This window comes from Diceros bicornis, chromosome 19 (genome assembly GCF_020826845.1).
Source record: "Diceros bicornis minor isolate mBicDic1 chromosome 19, mDicBic1.mat.cur, whole genome shotgun sequence".
NCBI classification, from domain to species: Eukaryota; Metazoa; Chordata; class Mammalia; order Perissodactyla; family Rhinocerotidae; genus Diceros; species Diceros bicornis.
Window position 1 is genome coordinate 21,657,709 of NC_080758.1, and position 21,240 is coordinate 21,678,948.

The window sequence follows — 21,240 nt, forward strand, 5'->3', positions numbered from 1 at the left end:
TCTTGACCCTACTGCCTCCAAGGCTTTACTCTATTACTTATTTCCCCAGTCCATCTTAACAGTGTTACCAGACGCAGACCCTTCTCCACTGGATCCTTCCTTTCAACCTCTAAGCATGTTCATACTGTTCCCATCCTTGAATTAAAAAAAAAAAAAGAAAAAACTAGTCTTGCTTTCCTTAGCGAGGCTACTTCCTCACACTATTATCCAGTCTGTACCCTTCCCTTTACTGCTAACAATGTACTTTATATTCACTGCCTCTCATTAACCCTTCACTACCTAGCCCCTTATATTCTGCCCCTCACTTGAACACTCTTTTGAACCTGCTATCAAAGGTCACCTACATTTTCATGCCAAAATCCAGGGGCTTCTTCTTAGTGCTCCTTCTCCCGATCTCACTAGCACTTAATAGTGCAGGCAGCCTCCATTCCCACCCTTCTGTTCTCTCAGGCCCTGACATACCCTCTGTCCTCCACTTCTTAAAATTCTTCTCTCTGACCTAAGATATCAATTACCTCATCTAATTATCTAAATTAATCTAAAGCCAAATAAACTTTTCCCATCTTCCCAAACCTGTCCTCTTGCTAACATCCATATTTCTTCTGTAAATGGCACTGATGTCTTCTCACTCAAGCTTGAAATGTAAAGTTCTTTGGCTCTTTTCCTTCCCTCATCAATCCGAGACTACCTGGGTCTACCTCTACGATACATTCTATATATTTAAACTTCTGCTATCAGTGAGGTAGTCCTTCCTTTTCCCTGCCTGGATTGTCACAGTAGTCTCTGCAATGGTCTCCCTTTTCCAAATATCCTCCACTAGAGTCTGATCATCTCACCATACTACTGAAATTACCTAGACCGGCCCAGGCAGCTCAGCAACACCTCTCTCTAAGACATGCAGTTACTTTCAATCAGCCACAATCTATACTTGTAAGACAAGTAAGCTACATGGTAACCTCCCAGATAACAGAGATCCAGGTCATCTTATGAATCACCTCTAATAACACTAGAAGAAAGGCAGTGTTCTTGACCATGGAAGTTGTTTAAGAATGTTTATAGTCATTCCCTTAACAACAGCTAACAATAATTTTTCTTACTTCTTCAGTGACGATTTCATGCAAATCTGGAATGCTCAGATCTGCTTTCACAAAAGGAATCTTATCCACCTCTTCTGGAAATGGTCGATGTTTCACAGTATATTTAAATCCAACATCATTTTTAGGAACTGGACGAGGTTCAGGCACAAAAAGCTGTTAAAATAAAACAAACATTATATTTATTACATCTGGTGCCATCTATGATGACATGTATTTCCCTGGTCTCTTAGATGCCTGTGTTTCCCTAGGATTACATAACACAGAAACTCAGTAAGAATCTGCAAATACGACTGCTAACAGTAAAGGTAAATAATCTAGTGTACTCTATTTTATTTTTAGAAAAATGTTCAACTTATTCTAGATTTTGTGACTGATAAATGGGTTGTCAACCTCTACTGCTCCAGGCCTGAATCTTCCAAATTAAGTGGTAAGACAATGCATAAGGCACTTCAGAGCTTAAGGTTCAAACTTCCTTCTTCAAAGTGCTCTCAATCATAATAAAGTACAAGTTTAGGCACACTGGGCATCTCTAGACAGTGAGTTCAACCTTAGCATGGCTTAACTGAAAGAGTATGGGTGCCAAATCCAATTCTTCATGGCTCCAAATCCCTGCTAATATATATTAACTGTGTGATTTCCATTTTCACATCTGAAAAATGGAAATAACCTATCACAAGATTATTCTAAGGATTAAATAAAATACATATGGCACATATTAAACCATCAACAAGTTTTAGTTCCTTTCCTGATTTCCTTCCTCCTCAGTCTTTGATGCTAACTTACTGGCTTACAGTGATGCTGAAAGAATGTGATCTGCATGATGCCACTAAGAAAATAGAATTGTGCTCCTCATAGGGTGATAAACACATCTCATCTAACAGAGACATCTAAGATTTTAAATGATTTTAGACACATGCTCCAATTTTGTGGGCTTCTCTCTTAAATGCTGGTAAAATTTTATTGTCATATTTTAAAGAATTTTTAGTAACATAAGTAAAAGCTTAACAATGTGATAAGTGAAAATAGCAGTATATAAAAATGACTCAAATTCTATTTAAGTGTTATTGTGTACAGAAAGGAAATAAGATTGGAAGGAAATCCACTAAAATATTAACAGTGGCGATCTACTTCTGGAGAGTGAGAATAAAGGTGATTTAAAATTTCTTCTTTATTATCTGAATTTTCCAACTTTCTCCCATGAGCAAATTTTATTCACATAATTATAAATGTAATGAGGAAAATAAACTGTACCAAAACACAAAAGATTTTATTAAATTATACAGCATATTAAAAAAAATTATAGAGCACATTAGCAATTATACAAGAATAAATCATATGAAACAATCTGAAACTAAGTCCTATTGCCAGAGATATCAAAGGTCTGGCCAAATTTTTTTCCTATATGGTGTGTACCTGAGTTTTACTATATTTAACATTGCATGAAAAAAATTGGGCCCACTGTTCAGAACAGTAGTCCTTAATCATAAATGGACGTCAGAATCATCTAGAAAACTTTTTGGAAATACACCTGCCTTGAACATGTCTTTATTTTTTTATTTTTTATGTTTTGGTGCAGAGGACTAGCCCTGAGCTAATATCCGATGCCAATCCTCCCCTTTTTTCTTGAGGAAGAGTGGCCCTGAGCTAACATCCATGCCCATCCTCCTCTACTTTATATGGGACATCGCCATAGCATGGCTTACCAAGCGGTGCATCGGTGTACGCCCGGGATCCAAACCTGCGAACCCCGGGCCGCCGAAGCACAGCGCGCACACTTAACCGCTTGCGCCACCGGCCAGCCCCGAACATGTCTTTAAAGAGTAATTCAGTGGATCTGAAGCTAGGCTCCTAAGATAATACTGATGTGAACCCACTGACTGAGAACCTGACTGGGATGAAAAATATTTATTTTATCTGTGATTTTTGTTGGAATGTTATTTAACCTTTAAATCATAACACACACACACACATGGACACACAGCCGCATTCATTCCTAGTCACTTCCCTGTAACTTCTGATGGATACCTTCTGATTTGCTTTTGCTCCTCTGGGTAAAAGGCAAAGCTGTTGTGCCCAAGCAAGTCTTCCAGACATTCCCCGGACCAGCACAGTGACAGAGGGGAAAAAATCATCTAGAATAAAATGTTGGTGTAAAAGTTTTTATTTCAGACAACCACCATTTAAAATACACCTGTTGTTCCCTGGAGAGCCTCTAATAATCAAAGTCCTAGCACAGTGTCATCCTTTGTGTACCACCTCTGTGGTTTCTGCCATATCCATGTACAATAAGAACTATTATGTTACTTTATATCAACCACTTTCTTTACTTTTTTTTGAAACAAATTTATTTTAAAAGGAAATTGCATATCTCTACTTTACATGAAAAACTATGAATTTTGGTGTGCTAATTATATATTTTTTAAACACATAAAATAATGTTCACTAACATATCGACTAACATCCTCTCACATACCTCCAGTGGTACACATAAACATTTTTAGCAAACACTGCCATAGCAAATACTCTTTAACTTCCAATGTTAAAAATGACCTAAGTGCAGGAAGACAGACTGGGTGCTTGCAGTGCTGATGTTACATTCACCCATGCCTTTCTGTACTGCTGTCCACCATAGGCAGGCACTGTTCCATCCCAGCAGTAGTTCAGGGTCAGGAGATAAAGAACTCAGGATGTACTTCCTGAGTGACCCAGATCCTTCTCATTCCCTTCTTTTGTCTCTGGTGTAACTTGTTCAAATGACTCTCTCTCACTTCTTCTGTTATTAACTATTACAATGAACTATCAAAATGTCCTCGTAAATCTATAAATTCCAATTGTTTATCTTTTGGTAGACTTCCGATGAAATAAAATTACTTGGAATGAGAGTGGGGGAGTCCTAAAAATCTAGAGAAGGGTTGACACTTACTCCGGGAAACCCCATGGGGATACTGGAATTTTACAGACTCCTTAGCAGGTGGCTTTGGAGTAGGAGGCCAGAAGAATCATGAATAATAGGCACAAGCCAGGGAAGAGAGTCAAGCATGCCCTAGGTGTGGAGTAGAGAAGGAAGAGGTGCCTGCAGGAAAGACGGGACCACCACGTTGGAGATGGGCAATAATAAAAGGCCCCATCTATTTCATATTAAAGTCACTATTTTACCACAACACAATGGAAACCTGTGATGGTATTCATTCATCCCTGAACTACAGGGAAATGTCTCACTTTCATTTTACGAATTTATAAGGTCCTACTCATATATACTCAACATAATTTGCGTGGGACTCTAGGACCCTGTTCACCTTTGCAAAGGTAAGAAGGCAAGTCTTTAATTACTGAGAAAATCCTATCACTGTGGGGAAAGATAACAGAAAGGGACAGTATAAGGTTCAGGAAATTTGGATTCTAGTCCCTTCATACCATATACTTCTCAAGTAACCCTGGACAAGTCACATACTTTCTCTGAGCCTCAGTTTCTTCACCTGTAAATGAGGGAATTGTACACTAGGTGTTTCCCTGGGTCCCTTTATGTCCGCCTGCAGGTTCTGTAATCTTCACTTTCCTTTAACTTCCCAGCAATAAGGATCTCTCTGAGAACATGCTTTCTTTACATATTGACTGATTCCAATTACCATCAGGAAAAAGTGTACTTTGAGTACTCTGGGTTACAGTAGTAATCACATACCTTGAGATGGTTTATAACTGGCATGGTCAGATCTGTATCTGAAGACGAATACCATGGTGGCAGCAAGTAGGATGGAGGCAAGGGTAAACAAATTTTGTAACTAGAAGGTGGGGGGAGGGGGGATCAGACCAGATAGGAAGCAATTGCAATAATCTAGGTAAGAAATAATAACGCCCTGCATTTGGATGTATGGGGAGGGATGCAGAGGAAAGGAAAGATTCAGTAGTCACTGGGGAGGTGGAAACTTGGCAACGAATTATGTAATGGAGTAACAGGAAGGAGCAGGCAAACACGACTCCTCAAATTTCCAACCTGTTTAGGTGGTACCAATAACCGAAAGAGAACAATGTGGGCTGAGGGGCAGGACCCAAAGTTCAAGAGGAAAGAAAGAGGGACAATAATTTTTATACACAGTAAACCACAGAAAACATCCCACTAAAATACACTTTTTATAAAACTATAGAGTTTTCTGATATTTCAGACACACATAAAGAACCTATAAAAGAGTCTCTTTAATATGTATATCCCATTATCTGACCCTCTATTTTTCAGCTGCTATTACCCCATAGCTAGAAGTCTTTTTGACAAATGCAAAATTACTTAGAATTTGCAGTCTTTCCTTCCCTGATCTTGGGAACAGCCTGCTAGTACTGAAGAACACATCGATTTAGAAGTGGACAAGGCCCAAAGTGCTGAAACTTACTCTGTTCGTTTCCAAGAGGTTGCTCCAGCATTGCCAGGATGACACTGTTATCCAGGACAAAGTACCGGAAACTATGCTTGTTTATGGTTGGTAGCCTGGAGTATTTAATCAAAGTGGTCTCATTCACCAGACTACAAGGAGAGGCAGGACCACTGGGTGAAGGAAATGCGCCAAGCAACTGCATTATACTATGGAGAATGGAAAAGATAACAGTTAATGCCCAAAGTAAAATCTTAAGTTTACCTCATTCATCAATGTGTCCTTCTGCTCCTCTGAATTTTAATTGACCACAGCCATGCCTCCACTTCACAGGTCAGATTTATTCCCTGTGGTGGATGCTGTGGTGAGCTATCCAGATTCGCCCCTCCAAGACTAAAAGATTCATTCCCCCAGATGCAGGCAAATGGTGGCCTCAGCTTTCAGCTGAGTCCGTCTCCAGGACTTGCCCTCAGCCAACAGGAACCACTTCACCCAAGATCATAGCTTCCTCCTGGGGAGCCAACATCCAGTGAATTGCTGATGCAGGAGTATAAAGTCCCAGCCCCCTTGCTCCAACATGAGAGAACTCTAAAGGGCCAACCCAGCTCCTTTGTTAGCTCTTTGTTGCACCTGCATCACAGTTTAGTTCTTCCCTCTGCTCAATCCTGCTTCCTTCATTCCCCCATAGGGGTTGATCCTGAGAGCACTTTCCAATAAACATCTTTTTTTTTTTTTTTGAGGAAGATTGGCCCTGAGCTAACATCTGATGCCAACTGTCCTCTTTTTCTTTTTTCTCTCCAAACCTCAGTACATAGTTGTATATCCTAGTTGTAGGTCCTCCTAGTTCTTCTATGTGGGATGCCACCTCAGCATGGCTTGATGAGCGGTGAGTAGGTCCGTGCCCAGGATCCGAAGCAGCGAACCCCAGACCGCTGAAGCAGAACACGCGAACTTAACTGCTACACCACCCGGCCAGCCCCTCCAACAAACTTCTTGCAAGCAAACTTCTCTCTGAGAGTCTGCTACCCAGGGAACCTGACTAACCACACTTCCAAATCATGAAGCTCCTAAAGATATATTTAAAAATTCTGTGTGCTCCAGGTTTCAGGAGTATGCTAGCTAAAGCATTCTAGACCTAGAAAAGGACCCAAAGATCAGCCAAACCCCTTTAATTTTTCAGATGAGGAAAACTCAGGCTCAGAAGAGATAAGTGACAATTAAGAGACTAGAAACCAGGGCCTGCTGCCTTCTCACTGTGTGGTCATGAGTAGATATTATCCTCATTTTACACATAAGGAACTTGATGCACTAACAGTTACATCTCACAGAACTGTAGTAATTATTAAAGGAGAATATATAAGAAAAAATGCTTTGTAAACTGGAATTCAACTGATCAAGCCTTAATATTCAGAAATGTTTATATCCATAGAGATTTCTGCATATATTCAATGAATAACAACATATATAGCACTTACCATGTGCCAGGCACTGGTCTAAGCACTTTACACACACTATTTTTAGTTATCGTAACAACCCAAGTACCATTATTATTCCCATTTTACAGTGAAGAAACTACAGCACAGAGAGAAATTATCTTGTAATGAAAACATAAAAGATTTTATCTTGTGGTTTAATACCACCCGACCCTTCATATGCAACTCATTTGGAAAACTAATATCCCCAGCACTGCTTTTATCATCTCAATCCTCAGCTTGAGTGGCCTGTCCCTTTCTCTTTCATTCTAATGCTTGAACCCAAATATCTCTGATAATGGACGGCAACATTGCTCAACAGATCTTTTCCTTCCATTTTCTCTTCTCCTATGAGGATTATCATCTAAGAATTTCAAGGACCAGGAGCATTTGATAAGTTCAGGCCTAAAGATTTGTGGAAAATAGGTAAAATACCAGGAGACCAGTAATGGGAAAATGTGGCTTTGGTTTTCTAAAATGGGATAGAGATGAACGTCACACAGCATATAGACATGTGACCTTGTTGTGTTCCATGCAAGATTCTAAGACATTATCAAATAGGTTGCTGGCAAGGCAATAGGTCACTAAGATCAAATCATAGCAGCCTAACCACATTTTCTCTTCTTGATAGTGACTAAACTGGAAAGGCAGAGAAATATCTCTGAAATCAAGATGAAAGTATTTGACAGGGTATCATGATAAACTTGTAGACAAGATTTAAAATTCCCTGTGAACCTGAAGGGAAATCTCTTATGCTATGCTTTGTGAGTCTATCTCTGTTGAATATTTTTATCAGTGTCTTTGATTAGGACACACAGGGCAGGCTCATTAAATCTGCAGTTGACCAAAAGTTGACCTGCAGAGTTAATATATCAGAGTAAGAGTTGGGATACAAAGGATCGTAAAAGACTAAAAATAATGAGGTAAATCTTACATAAAGAAATTTCAGGGCCAGCCCCGTGGCTTAGCGGTTAAGTGTGTGCGCTCCGCTGCTGGCGGCCCGGGTTCGGATCCCAGGCGCGCACCGACGCACCGCTTCTCCTGTCATGCTGAGGCCACGTCCCACATACAACAACTAGAAGGATGTGCAACTATGACACACAACTATTTACTGGGGCTTTGGGGGAAAAAAAAAGGAGGGGGATTGGCAATAGATGTTAGCTCAGAGCCGGTCTTCCTCAGCAAAAAGAGGAGGATTAGCATGGATGCTAGCTCAGGACTGATCTTCCTCACAAAAAAAATAAAAAATAAAAAAAAAAAAAGAAATTTCAGATTTAAATGTAAAGTTCTGTATATTACATTCAAATATTCCCACACAAATAAGTACAGGATAAGAAAGACAGATGAAAGATAAATGCGGGAAAAAAGACTCAAAGATTTTAGTTGACTTAATGCAAATTACAGGTTCTCAAAAACCCAACGCAGTCTCCAATACATTTTAATGAAAATGTCTGACTCCACTGCAGATCCTACTCTACAGAGTTTAAAGGTCATCGGACCACATCTACTAGCATATTATACTCAGTAAATGATTTTTAAGAGGTACATAGTCAAGCCTACACCATTGAGGGGAGAATGACCAGGATGATAAAGGTATCTGAATACTGTCATATGAAAAACAGCTGAAGGCACTGGGAGAAATGAATCAGAGAGAACACGAGCATTGTCTTTAGACGTTGCTACTGCTTGGGAAAAAGGATTTCACTATCAAAAGTTTGAATCAGAACCAATAGGTAAAAGTTAAAGTGGAGAGATTTTAGCTCAATGTTAACATCAAGTTTTAACAATTAAAATGAAATGGGCAACCTTGGGGATTAGAGTATCCCAAAATTAGAGGGTAAATAACTTCATAATATGTCTTAAAGGTGACTTAAGCAGAAGAGCTGCTGAAATGACGTCCAAACATCCTAAATCTGAATTTATATTACTACACGAAAGGGAAAAAACCCAACCAGCTAATCTGCACTCCATAATTGTCTACTGTGTGCTCAGCACTGTGAGCGGTGTGATGAGGGAAACATGCCTCTCTCCAGGTTGGGGAGACAACACTAGCACGTATCAAATATAACCAGTTATGATCATGACAGTATAGAATTCCATGCTGTGCAGAAGGGTCAGACTGAATGAGCATACTAATGCAGAAAAGAGTCATCATTCAGAAGCAGAATAACCAAATAAGGTCCCATGGAGGTAGCTTGATTTGATACGAGCACTGAACAGTGGAGGATGTGGCTGAGGGGAGAAGAGGGAAGCCCTGAAACCCAGGGGAGGCACACAGATAGGTATAAGCACGCCCAGTCCACAGCCACAAGTGGCCTCTGAGGCCCGACTATGGCAGAAGGGATGTGCTGGGAAAGATCAGATAGTTCGAGTGGGGACAGAATAACGAGGGCCTTGAAAACCAGACCAAGGAGTTCACACAACATGGCAGGAAACAGAGATCTATTCGGTTTTCAATCACTCAAGCAGGGGAATTAAAATAGTGCCTAAGGGTGATGAGTTCAGCAATAGAACGCAAGATGATCAACAGGAAGGCTAAGAGATTGAAAACAGAGAAATCAGGGGGCCAGCCTGGTGGCGTAGCAGTTAAGTGCGCGCGCTCTGCTGCTGGCGGCCCGGGCTTGGATCCCAGGCGCACACCGATGCATCGCTTGTCAGGCCATGCTGTGGCAGCGTCCCACATAAAGTGGAGGAAGATGGGCACAGATGTTAGCCCAGGGCCAGTCTTCCTCAGCAAAAAGAGGAGGATTGGCACGGATGTTAGCTCAGGGCTGATCTTCCTCACCAAAAAAAAAAAAAAAAAGTTGAAAACAGGAAAATCAGGCAAGAAGTGAGAAAGGTCTAGAGGAAGAAGCTATCTGAGGTCAGAGGGGATGGAGGAAATACTTTCAAAAGTAAAGTCTATTGTACTTAGTCACTGGCTTTATATGGGGAATGACAGATAAAACAGAGATAAATCAGAAAAAAAGCCAAAGTTCTATGTTTGCATAACTGGAAAACAGCAATGATACTGACATAAAGCTCTAATTGTGAGGGAACAAAGAAATTTGGTTTTGGACGTTTCATGATGACAGTACTCTTCACAGGGAACTTTTCAATACTGCAAACTGGAGATAGCCTTTGTGGACTTGCCAGCAGAGACAAGACACATGAGCCATCTAGGTAACTACTGGTTAGGCTGGGGGAAGCATCCCAGGGCTCTCTACTCATTCTGAGCACATATCTAATCCTCACTGTCAATTATATTCTCATAGGAAGGTCCCATCCAGGCTAGGACGGAGCAAACTTATTTTTGTATAATGCAGAGTTCCCAGTGAGAAATGTCCTGCCCCTTTCTCTCCACATCTGTCTTACTCTTCCAAGTACACATCAAGTCTTAGTTCTTTTATAATGCTTTTAATACTCCAGCCCACACTTGGTCTTCTCTCTGAAATTTTATTATTTCTAGTACTCATTCACATTTTTATGATTTTCTAGCTATTAGCCAAGCCTCCACAAAGTCACCAAAAACCCAGTATTAGCACAGTGAGCAGGACTAAACTAAAGCAAGTACACTTCTAAAACTTTACTGAATGACCTAAGCTCATGAGGAACAAAAATAAACCCAACTTTATTGTGCACACTCCAAGTTATCAACAGACCACTGAACTCATAAAAGATTCTGGGATCTTGGTAAGGGCTGCCTTACATACAAATCTTCAAGCAGTCTTGCCTACCACTTTACTAAAAATACCAAGATGAGCCAACCCAGAATGACTTGACACTTCTTCCTGCTTTTATGTTTTTCTGGGTCTTCATCCACATCTATCCTTTCATAAGCCCCATCCTTCCATCTGTACTGATTCTACCTAACCTTCTCCACTTACTTTTTCCTTTCAGTCCATAAATGTGCCTAAACTGCCTTCCTTCCTTCCTTCTACTCTTCTCAAAAACTCTCTCAACTCGCAGCTACTTTTTCAAGGTACCAACCTGTCTTCGTCCCTTCACTATCAAAATGCTTGAAACAGGAGTCTTCTCTGGCTGCCTTAACCACCCTGTAATCTGGCTTATAGCTCAAACTTTACCCATCCTCTAAGAGGCAGGTCCAATGTCATTTTTCCTAGGAACCTTACTTTGATTTTCCCTTATCTGGAAGTATTCATTTCCTCCTTCCAACTCTCCAGCATTTTATTTGTACCTCTTCTCTTAGAGCACTTATTTTTCCACCTAATATTACAGTTATTTGTGTTCATATCTTATCTTCCCTATTGGATAAGAAGCTCTTTGAGGGTGGTGATTGCATCTGATTTATCTTTATGATCCTATTACCAGTAAATAAGAGAGAGTTCATAAATCTTGGATGAATGAACCTATAATATGTAATATAAATGGTGTAGCAGAAAATACAGACCACTGAGCTAGAAAGCAGGAGACCTGAGATGTGTAACCACAGACAGATCCCGACTCTGGATTTAACCATCCAAGTGAAAGGGTGGAATAAGGCTCTCCAAGATCCTTTCCAGCTCTAACATGATATGACTTGAATTAACAGCAACCAGCATTACAAAACAAGAACCCAAACTCTCAGCCCCAAGTTCCTGGTTTCTTTTGGTCCAAAAAACAAGACATCTTCTTTTTGGAGAAAAAGTATCCTAAAGGGGTTGTGTCGCTTAATGCTGACAACTGGGGAGATGAAAAAACAAGGACCACAGCTAGCCCATCTAATTCTTAGGCACAATCCCTATGCAGTCACTTTCATACCATGTTAGGGTGGCTTCAGCGGCATCCTTTACCCTCATAGATGCAGGGTTTGGCTCCTTATCTCCTTTGTACTTGACCTCTTGCTCACTGTTCTTGGATTTACTTCCTGAAATACCCAGTTCCACAATCTCCAGTACTTCCTTAAGACAGTCCTAGAAGTAGGAAAGGCAGATCAGTTTTTGTAATATACCTATTTTATAAGAAGACAAGAAAATACATCAAAATGCTAATGATGGCTGTGTTTTGGTGCTGGGGCTCTAGTTTCTCATTTTCTTTAAGAGGTATATATTAATTTCATAATAATATAATAAACTTTGCCCCCCCCCCCCCAATTCTCTTTCAAACTAAACCTGATGGGGCCAGCCTGGTGGCGCAAACGGTTAAGTGTGCGCGCTCCGCTGCAGCGGCCCGGGGTTCGCCGGTGCGGATCTGGGGCGCACACTGACGCACCACTTGGCAGGCCATGCTGTGGCGGCGTCCCATATAAAGTGGAGGAAGATGGGTGTGGATGTTAGCCCAGGGCCAGTCTTCCTCAGCAAAAAGAGGAGGATCGGCAGATGTTCGGCAGATGTTAGCTCAGGGTCGATCTTCCTCACAAAAAAAAAAACCTAAACCTTAGTGTTCAGAGAGTTAGATAATAAGTAACGATAAATTCCCTTCAATTCTATCAGTCACAATTCTTGTAAAATTACCATGTACTATAAATCATGAAAGCCCAAGTGAAAGAGATGTAACAGTAATTCAGTTAAACCCTGATGGTTTAAAACATATTAGATTATCCAAAGGGAAGTTTATCATTTACTGATATTTTTAAGCAGTTTCTGGTATCATAACTTTTGAAGCCATAACGAAAATGACTAAGATTTAATCAACAGTATTATTTTAAAAACTATATAAAGCTCTCTCTAAATATTCAATGAGCCTGATATCTTTTTTTCACACTGTGAATACTTTATAAATGCCTGCCTCTGCATTAAGAAAGGTATTACATGGAACAATGGCAGGGAAAGCAGCCTAGATATCTGTGCCTACTTGAAGACGGAGAAATGTGTGTGACATGAAATTTTTTAGATATAAGCAACCTTTACAGACAAGCTGTGCTCTAGGTTTGCAGCCTGGCTATCAACTGCCCTTCTTGGTTTGGTGAAGGATGATCAAAGTGTCTACTGGCCATCTCAAGGCTACCATCCTTTCAAGAAAGAACATTCTTGATAGTTCAGATAAATTAGTCAAGACCCCATCTTTCAAAAGAACTTCTCTATGAGTTAATTTGCAAAGAAATATAAGCACAATGACAGTTTTTGAGTTGTGTTCAAAAGCACAAGTGTTCTACAGAAATATAACAAGTATGTTCAGTATAAAGTATACAGTATTGTATTTAAATTTAGATATTCTTTTTTTTTTTTTTAATTTTACTTATTTATTTTTTCCCCCAAAGCCCCAGTAGATAGTCGTATGTCATAGCTGCACATCCTTCTAGTTGCTGTATGTGGGACGCGGCCTCAGCATGGCCAGAGAAGCGGTGCGTTGGTACACGCCCGGGATCTGAACCTGGGCCACCAGCAGCGGAGCATGCGCACTTAACCGCTAAGCCACAGGGACAGCCCTAGATATTCTCTTTTAAAAGACATTTCCCCAATATACATTTTTGTTTCTATTTACTGCTTTAAGACCTAGTAAACTAACCTTTTCATCAAGCATATCAGGGTGCTCTGTCAGCCAGACACAGAGACACTGGAAAGCTGCCACTATCATGGAGTGCAGATCCCGGGAGTGAAGAGGAGCTGGCCGACTACACTGGTACACAATGTAGCTGCATACAGAACTGATGGCTCGCTTCCGGTCTCCTGAGTCAACCATCACCTTCACCTGAGCATATTCACATGGGGAACATAGTTAGCTGGGAAATATTGCACCAATTTCAAAGTATCTGTACTGAGGCCCAGCCTTTCGGAGAATGTGACACAGCACTGGCAGCCTTGCTTTTTAAAATATTATTTATACAGAGGAACAGAATATTTCAGATGTACTATCATACAATACTCTATACAAATAGAGGGCATTTTTCAAACTCTAAAACAGTATTTCATTTTAGCATACTTTTTCATGCCCTAAAACCTAAACTCCTGGGGTGCACCTACTCATTATCGCCAGAGATCAAAAGAACAGCTGGCAACAGAACATGTACACATTTCTTAAGCCTCCTAACCCAACCTCGCAGTAATACTCTATGGACTACAAAGATCTCTGCAGATGCTCAGACATATAATTAACATACAGCAAACTACAGATATTTCAAGTGCACAATTTGATAAATCTGGGCATAAGTATATACCTGTGAACTATCACCACAATCAAGATAGCAGACATATGCATCACCTCCCAAAATCCCCTCATGCACCTTTGTAATCCTTCCTTCTACTCCTTTTTGCCCCCTCCCTAGATTACTGCTGATCTGCTTTCTGTCACTATAGGATAACTTGCATTTTCTAAAGTTTTATATAAATAAAATCATGTGGCATTGTACTCTTTCTTTGCGGGGGCGGGGGGCATCTGGCTTCTTTTACTCAGCATAATTATTTTGAGATTTATGCACATTCTTGTGTGTATCAACTGTTCCTTTTTTATTGCTGAGTAGTAGTCCATTGTATGGATATACCACAATTTATTTATCCAGTCACCTGATGACGGACATGTGGGTGTTTCCAGCTCCTGAATATTACAAATAAAGCTGCTACGAACATTCATGTACAAGTCTTTATATGGATATATGCTCTCTTATCTCCTGGGACTGGAATGACTGGGTCATATGATAGACGTATGCTTAACTTTTTAAGGAACTGCCAAGCTGTTTTCTAAAATGGTTGTACCACTTAACATTCCCTTCAACAATGTATGAGAGTTCCAGTTCTTCCACATCCTCACCAACATTTGGTATAGTCAGTCTTTTAAATTTTAGCTGTCCTAATAGGTATAGAGTGGTATTTCACTGTGGTTTTAATTGCCTTTCCCTAATAACTAATGATATGGGGCATCTTTTCATGTGCTTATTTACCATCTGTATATCTTTTTTGGTAAAGTGTCTGTTCAAATCTTTTGCCCATTTTTTAACTGGGTTGTCTGCTATATTTTTGAGGGCTTTTGTTGTTATTGTTGTATTGTCTTTTTAAAAGATTTTATTAAAGGTCTTTACGAAGCAACATCCAGACTCCAGATTCAGTTGCCAAGAAGACCTGGTAATGCAGTGGGGACTAGGGCTAGAGCATAGCGGGCAGCTCTGACTTCCTAACCTTCTGTCCCGAGATAGAGATGGCAGATAGTATCTCATCTTTAGAGTCAATAATGCTCACATGGTCAAGCAGGGGCTTCTTAGGGCCATTCTTTTTTTTTTTAATTTTTTTATTTTATTTTTTCCCCCAAAGCCCCAGTAGATAGTTGTATGTCATAGATGCACATCCTTCTAGTTGCCGTACGTGGGACGCGGCCTCAGCATGGCCGGAGAAGCGGTGCATCGGTGCGCGCCCAGGATCCGAACCCGGGCCGCCAGCAGCGGAGCACAAGCACCTAATCGCTAAGCCCCGGGGCCAGCCCCTTAGGGCCATTCTTACTACTTGGGTCCCAGGACAGCATGATCTTCACTTCGACGCCCAGCATACCCAATCTGAGCAGCACATGGTACAGGGCAGTATCAATAGAGTAGTTAATAGAGTCCCCACTGTGGATCATCACACCATCCACAAACTTCATAGATTCAGCCCCCTGTCCTTGGAGTTTCCCTGACACTATGACCTTGTAGACCCTGGCCCCACTCTCCATAATGAACTGCAGCATCCCATAGCAGGCTCTCTACACGGCAAGCCCTCCTAGGAGTTTGTAATGGAGTGACTCTATCTGGGCAATGGCACACAGACCCACCGTGGCCATCTTTTCAGCATATAGTTCTACATAGATCCCAGGGGAGCCAAACTTCTTCTGAACTACATTGGCCAACTCCCAGACCCACTGGTCCTTCTCACCAAGAACATTCTGCATTCTGGAAGCCAAGGTAATGATTTCTGTCCTGGCTGGTATAATTCGGACCTCACCTCCAGAGTAGCCATCTTCAATAAGCCTCTGAGGAGGAACTTGTTCAGTTTAGCTCTGAAAATGCCATCAATAACAAACTTCCTCCTCTTGGAAATCTGCACCACCATACTTCTGCTGTGCATTGCCAAAAGGAAAGGCTATTATTGAGTTTTGAGAGTTCTTTCTATAATCTGGATGTAAGTCCTTCATCAAATATATGGTTTGTAAAGATTTTCTCCCAATCCGTGACTTTTCATTTCATTCTCTTAACGGTGTTTTTTGAAGAATAGTAGTTTTTAATTTTGGTGAAGTCCAATTTAATAGTTTGTTCTTCTGTGGTGTAATGCCTAAGAAATCTTTGTATAACCCAAATCTTTGTACAACCAACAAAGATTTTCTTCCACGTTTTCCTCCAGAAGTTTTAGAGTTTAGGTTTTACATTTACAATCTACAATCTACATTACAGTCTACAATCAGTTTGGGGTTAATTTTTGTACACAGTGCAAGGTGTGAGTCAAAGTCCTTTTTTTTTTTTTTGTATATGAGCATCTGATTGTTCCAGCACCATTTGTTGGAAAGATTATCCCTTCTCCTTTGAATTACCATTGCACCTTTGTCAAAAATCAGATGTCCATATATGTGTGGATCTATTTCTGGACTCCCTATACTATTCTATTGATCTATTTGTCCAAGCCTATTCCAATATCAGACTGCTTCGATTACTGTAGCTTTACAGTAAGTCTTTTTTTTTTTTTAAGAATGCATTAGTCCTTTAAATTTTTATTTATTTATTTATGTATTTTTTTCCCCCAAAGCACCAGTAGATAGTTGTATGTCACAGTTGCACAGCCTTCCAGTTGCTGCACGTGGGATGCGGCCCCAGCATGGCCGGAGAAGCGGTGCGTCAGTGCGCGCCAGGATCTGAACCCGGGCCGCCAGCAGCGGAGCGCACGCACTTAACCACTAAGCCACGGGGCCGGCCCTATAGTAAGTCTTGAAATCAGGTTGTGTTAGCCCTTTATCTAAAGGGCTAGGGCAGCACTCCATCTAGGGCTAATTATTCCTTAATACTCAGAGTGTACTGAAGGTCACAGGAAACAGTACCTTGCTCTCAAAGACAGTGTGGTCCTGCATGTCCCATGAATGGCTGTTCTTACTTTCTGCATCAGTAACTGCTCCTCACAAAACTACGGCTATTACATCTATCCCTGAGGAACTCTGAGCTAAGCTCTAAGTGGCAGTAAGAACATCCCAGGTTTTCTTGCCTATTTCGTCTCTCATCACTTAAGTAAGTCAAAGTCTCTGCTCACCTGTGTCCCCACATCTGTAAAACGAAGGACTTGAACTCTATCATCACAGACAATATCACCTACGTGTGTATATCACCTTTTTGTCCACAAAGCATTTTACGTATTTCATTTCATTTGAGCCTCACAACACCAGGTGTTACACGCAAGATAGTCCTGCCCATTTTACAGATAAGAAAACACTTAGACATTAGCGAGGATGTGGAGAAATTGGAACCTTCATACATCACTGGTGGGAATGTAAAGTGATTCAGTCGTTGTGGAAAAAAGTTTGGTAGCACTATTCACAATAGCCAAAAGGTGGAAACAGCCCAAATGTGCATCGATGGATGAATGGATAGACAAATTGGTGTATATAAATACAATGGAATATTATTCAGTCATAAAAGGGAAGGAAATTCTGACATATTCTACAACATAAACGAACCTTGAAAACATGCTAAGTCAAAGAAGCCAGACACAAAAGGTCACATACTGTATGATTTAATTTATATGAAATGTCCAGAATAGGTAAATTCACGGAGACAGAACACAGATTAGTGGTTGTCAGCGACTGGGGGGAGGGGATACCAGGAAGCAACTGCTTAATGGATACAAGGGCTTCTTTTTGGGGTGATGAAAGTGTTTTGGAACTAGATAGAGGTGGTGCAAGTACTAACAGCCACTGAATTGTTCACTTCAAAAAGGTTAATTTCATGTTGTGAATTTCACCTCAATAAAAAAAAGAAAATACCTGGAGAAGTGCAAATGGCCACCCAGCTCTAAGGTTCCACAAAACTGAAATAATAGCTGTGAAAGAAATTTGAAAGTATACCCAATTTTCACTTATTTCTGATAAAGGAAGATAGAAAAGTCAAAGAGAGTCCTAAATGGCATATTTTAGGATAATCATTCTTCACAAAAAGAGCCCCTTTTCTTCCTTTACCAAAGCTACGTTTGTTTATTAAAATTAGATGATCCTATAATGGCACAAAATGTCACGCTGAAAATTTAAGGGCATTATAAGCAAATACAAAATCAATAGGTATTCTATTATTATGTGCAAATAAATAAAAAGCAAGTATTGAAATGTTTTCTGCAATTTAACAGCAAAACTATCATTCATACTCTTTGAATGTATTTTAAAAAAGTAAAGTTCATTTTCTAAAGTCTCACTTGGAGCCTCATTTCTGCACACTTTGGATATAAACTATGTTTGAGTATAACCAACACTGCAATACCCACACCAAGAGGTTGTGAGAAACAGAAAAAAGAGCCATGATCCAAGGTCACTGGGCTAAAATGAAAGGACTGTCCTTCTCACCTTTGCCAGGCCAGAGAGGAGCTCTAGAGCTGCCAGCGATATGCTCATGTCTTGCCGCCACTGGGAATTGAGTCTTTGGGTGACGAGATGAATGCTGCGAATCAGGAGCCCAGCAGCTGAATCTGTATTAAGAGCTAGGATATAACCCCAATGCCACATCCCACAGGGAGGGAAAACAACTAAGCATTAGTAACGAGAAGCACAGCATTCCACCAGGCACAGACCACAGCAGCCACAGTGAGCATGAAGGGCACCCACACAGTGCTATGCTCCCCGCCCCACTGGCCTGAGCCATCAAGCCTGACTGAACAACAGTGCAAAGGGCACACACATGGGACCAGGGCAGCTCCTAGCTCTCAGCTCAGGTACTTTCACACAGACATCCACTGGGATTTGGCAGTTTCAATATCATTCTTATAACAATGTAAATCTTCAAATTTCTAAATTAAAGAGTTACATTTTCAAAAAAAAAACAAAGAAAAGGCTATCAATTATTTCCTTGGAATTTTATAGAGGAATAAATTCAAATTTTAGAATCCCCTCAGATGCTGGGAATTATCCGAAAGCATCTGCTGAAATTATTTTCAGGGTTTAAACCATCAAAAGTCACATGCAATGCCTTTTTGAATACATTTTAATGTTTAACTCTCTAAGACTACTTTAATACTTCTAAAAAAAATTAAATAACCAAATCATTGTACTTTTATTTGGCCTCCAATTCTATATTTAAAAGTAATTACTACTTAGCTAATAATAAATTAGGACAAATTAAACTGAATTTATAAAAGAAGCTTTAGGGACATTATACCTGTCGATCCTATCAGAAAGAGGGCAGTGACAACAGAAAAAGGAATGATCATTAAAGAGAGACATTCATGCGACACTAACACAAATCTGGATTTCATAGTAAAAAATATTTTACGACATTACAAGCAGAACTCACTAACACCAGTTCAAAATGCTGAAACAAACAATAATCACTTCAAACATCTATATTAGAACACATACAATAATGCCAAAATTTCTTTAGTATAAAAGTGTTTTAGAAAGCATGAAAAAACAAATTTTCACCAATAGTATACTTAAATCCAAGAAGATAATAACAATTTAAATAACTTCTTTATAAATGCCATATTTAAATCTGTTGAATATCCACATAATGACCTTATGTATCTGACATGCTCAAGGATACTTATGGCAAACTTAAACCACAGAAACATGCCTGGACTCCTAGGCTCATAAACTCTCCAGATGATTAAAAAATTAAACTCACATCTGAGAGTCTAGATTTCATTCCAGTCTAGTTGGATTAACACTCACAGATTCAATACACATTAGTATATGTGTATAAAAACACAAAGGCACCCAGAAACTTACAGAACCCCTAAGGTAAGTGCCCAGGGTAAAGGACATCATTGAATAGGATGCTCTGTTGGCAAACGTTTCCTTAAATTATAGGTTTTAAACACAAAGACAGATTCTCCTCTGGGTTCCCATATAATGCATATCCCATCACCCACCCTTACCACACCGCAATAACTGATGTACTGGCTGACTCTGCCATTACACTTTGAGACACAGCCCACATCCTATTTGACTCTGTATTATCAGTACTTAGTACAGAATCCAGACATGTTTCCTAACTATCTATTATAATCTTTTGTAAAATCTTAATAAACTACCTGAAATCTAACTACTAAAAGCTATAGAGCTAAATTTAAAAGATTTGTTTTCTTTTTAATTGTTTAGACTAATAGCCTCTCTGTTACACTTAAATACATAAAAAATCATGAACATTAAAATTCTTTTTAAAAAATTTTTGCTTGTTTGTTTTGCATTTATGGGCATTAAAAGTTATTCTATGAACACCGAATTTTAAAAGAACAAACATGGCCTACCATAGTCTCTTAGGAGAGCTTGAGCAGGTCTTTCACTATCGGGAGTTGTGGGCTCCGTGCTTCCACCACTTGCTGAACTAATACCACTATTAGTGCGACTATGACTCTTCAGGTTATTTTCTCCACCACCCTAGTCAAATAAAAATGAATCAAACATCTGATGGCTATGTCCATAGTTTACAAGTATAGATAGAGGTCAATCATTAAAAGGCATGTTGATAAAATGGAATGTGCCAACTAAACAGCACAAACTGATACATAGATAAAAATTGACAAGGGATTAAAATTGCTGTGATGTTTTTGCATAGACACCATCTACTGCAGGGTAAGAAAGGTCTGATGATTACAGGTGCCCATTCTGGGGTCTTCTTTGCTGCTGTTTATCAAGGGCAGCCCAGGACCTTTTCCATCTTCACTAGACTTCACTAGCTAATGACTCTGGGTCCTTAAAGAAATATCCTAGTGCCTCTCAAGCAAAATTCAGAACAGGAATACAATCTTAAAAAAACAAAACACAAACAAACAAATAAGAGTAACTTTAAAATGTATTTATAACATAAAAACAAACAATAAAATACTATGGATGATATAAAGATTAACTCCTATATGTACAGGGGCTAACACAGGTGTCTGTTAAAGATTTCCTCATTTTTTTCCCATATAAACACAATTCATTATAACCAGATCAGCTGATTATTATTAGCCACCTACTGGGACGTGAATATAATTTCCTCAATAATTTGATCGCCCATCCTACATCCACCCAGCTCACTCCAGTATATTCTATTAATTTCCCCACTCCCCTGCCTCTACTCCAGGTATAGAGATCTTATCTTGAAGACAGAAGCAGGGGGCACTGGGAGTCTCTGGGAAGCTTTTTTGATTTAGAAGCACTGGTGCTTTGAGGAACCTTCAAACTTTGGTCTAGAGGGACTAGAAAGAGCTGTTGAGATGGAAAAGAATAAACTAGGTGCTTGCTTACAGCCACCACTAGATC

At 39.9% G+C, this 21,240-nt stretch overlaps 1 protein-coding gene and 1 pseudogene across 5 annotated transcripts in view; both read right to left on the bottom strand.

Moving 5' to 3' along the window:
- The window catches only part of RALGAPB (Ral GTPase activating protein non-catalytic subunit beta), a 90,400-nt gene that overhangs the window by 24,985 nt on the left and 44,175 nt on the right, over positions 1 to 21,240 (bottom strand). For 4 of the 5 annotated variants that reach the window (XM_058562711.1, XM_058562707.1, XM_058562709.1 and 1 more), the window contains 7 exons: positions 20,244 to 20,373; positions 18,346 to 18,479; positions 13,357 to 13,539; positions 11,671 to 11,822; positions 5,480 to 5,667; positions 3,123 to 3,229; positions 1,098 to 1,250 (listed from right to left, as the gene is read on the bottom strand). In XM_058562711.1, coding sequence (XP_058418694.1) covers positions 1,098 to 1,250; positions 3,123 to 3,229; positions 5,480 to 5,667; positions 11,671 to 11,822; positions 13,357 to 13,539; positions 18,346 to 18,479; positions 20,244 to 20,373 — 1,047 coding nt within the window. The remainder of the gene's footprint in view (positions 1 to 1,097; positions 1,251 to 3,122; positions 3,230 to 5,479; positions 5,668 to 11,670; positions 11,823 to 13,356; positions 13,540 to 18,345; positions 18,480 to 20,243; positions 20,374 to 21,240) is intronic. The other variant, XM_058562710.1, reaches the window with a different exon arrangement.
- LOC131418452 (small ribosomal subunit protein uS3-like) lies at positions 13,785 to 16,639 on the bottom strand (annotated as a pseudogene).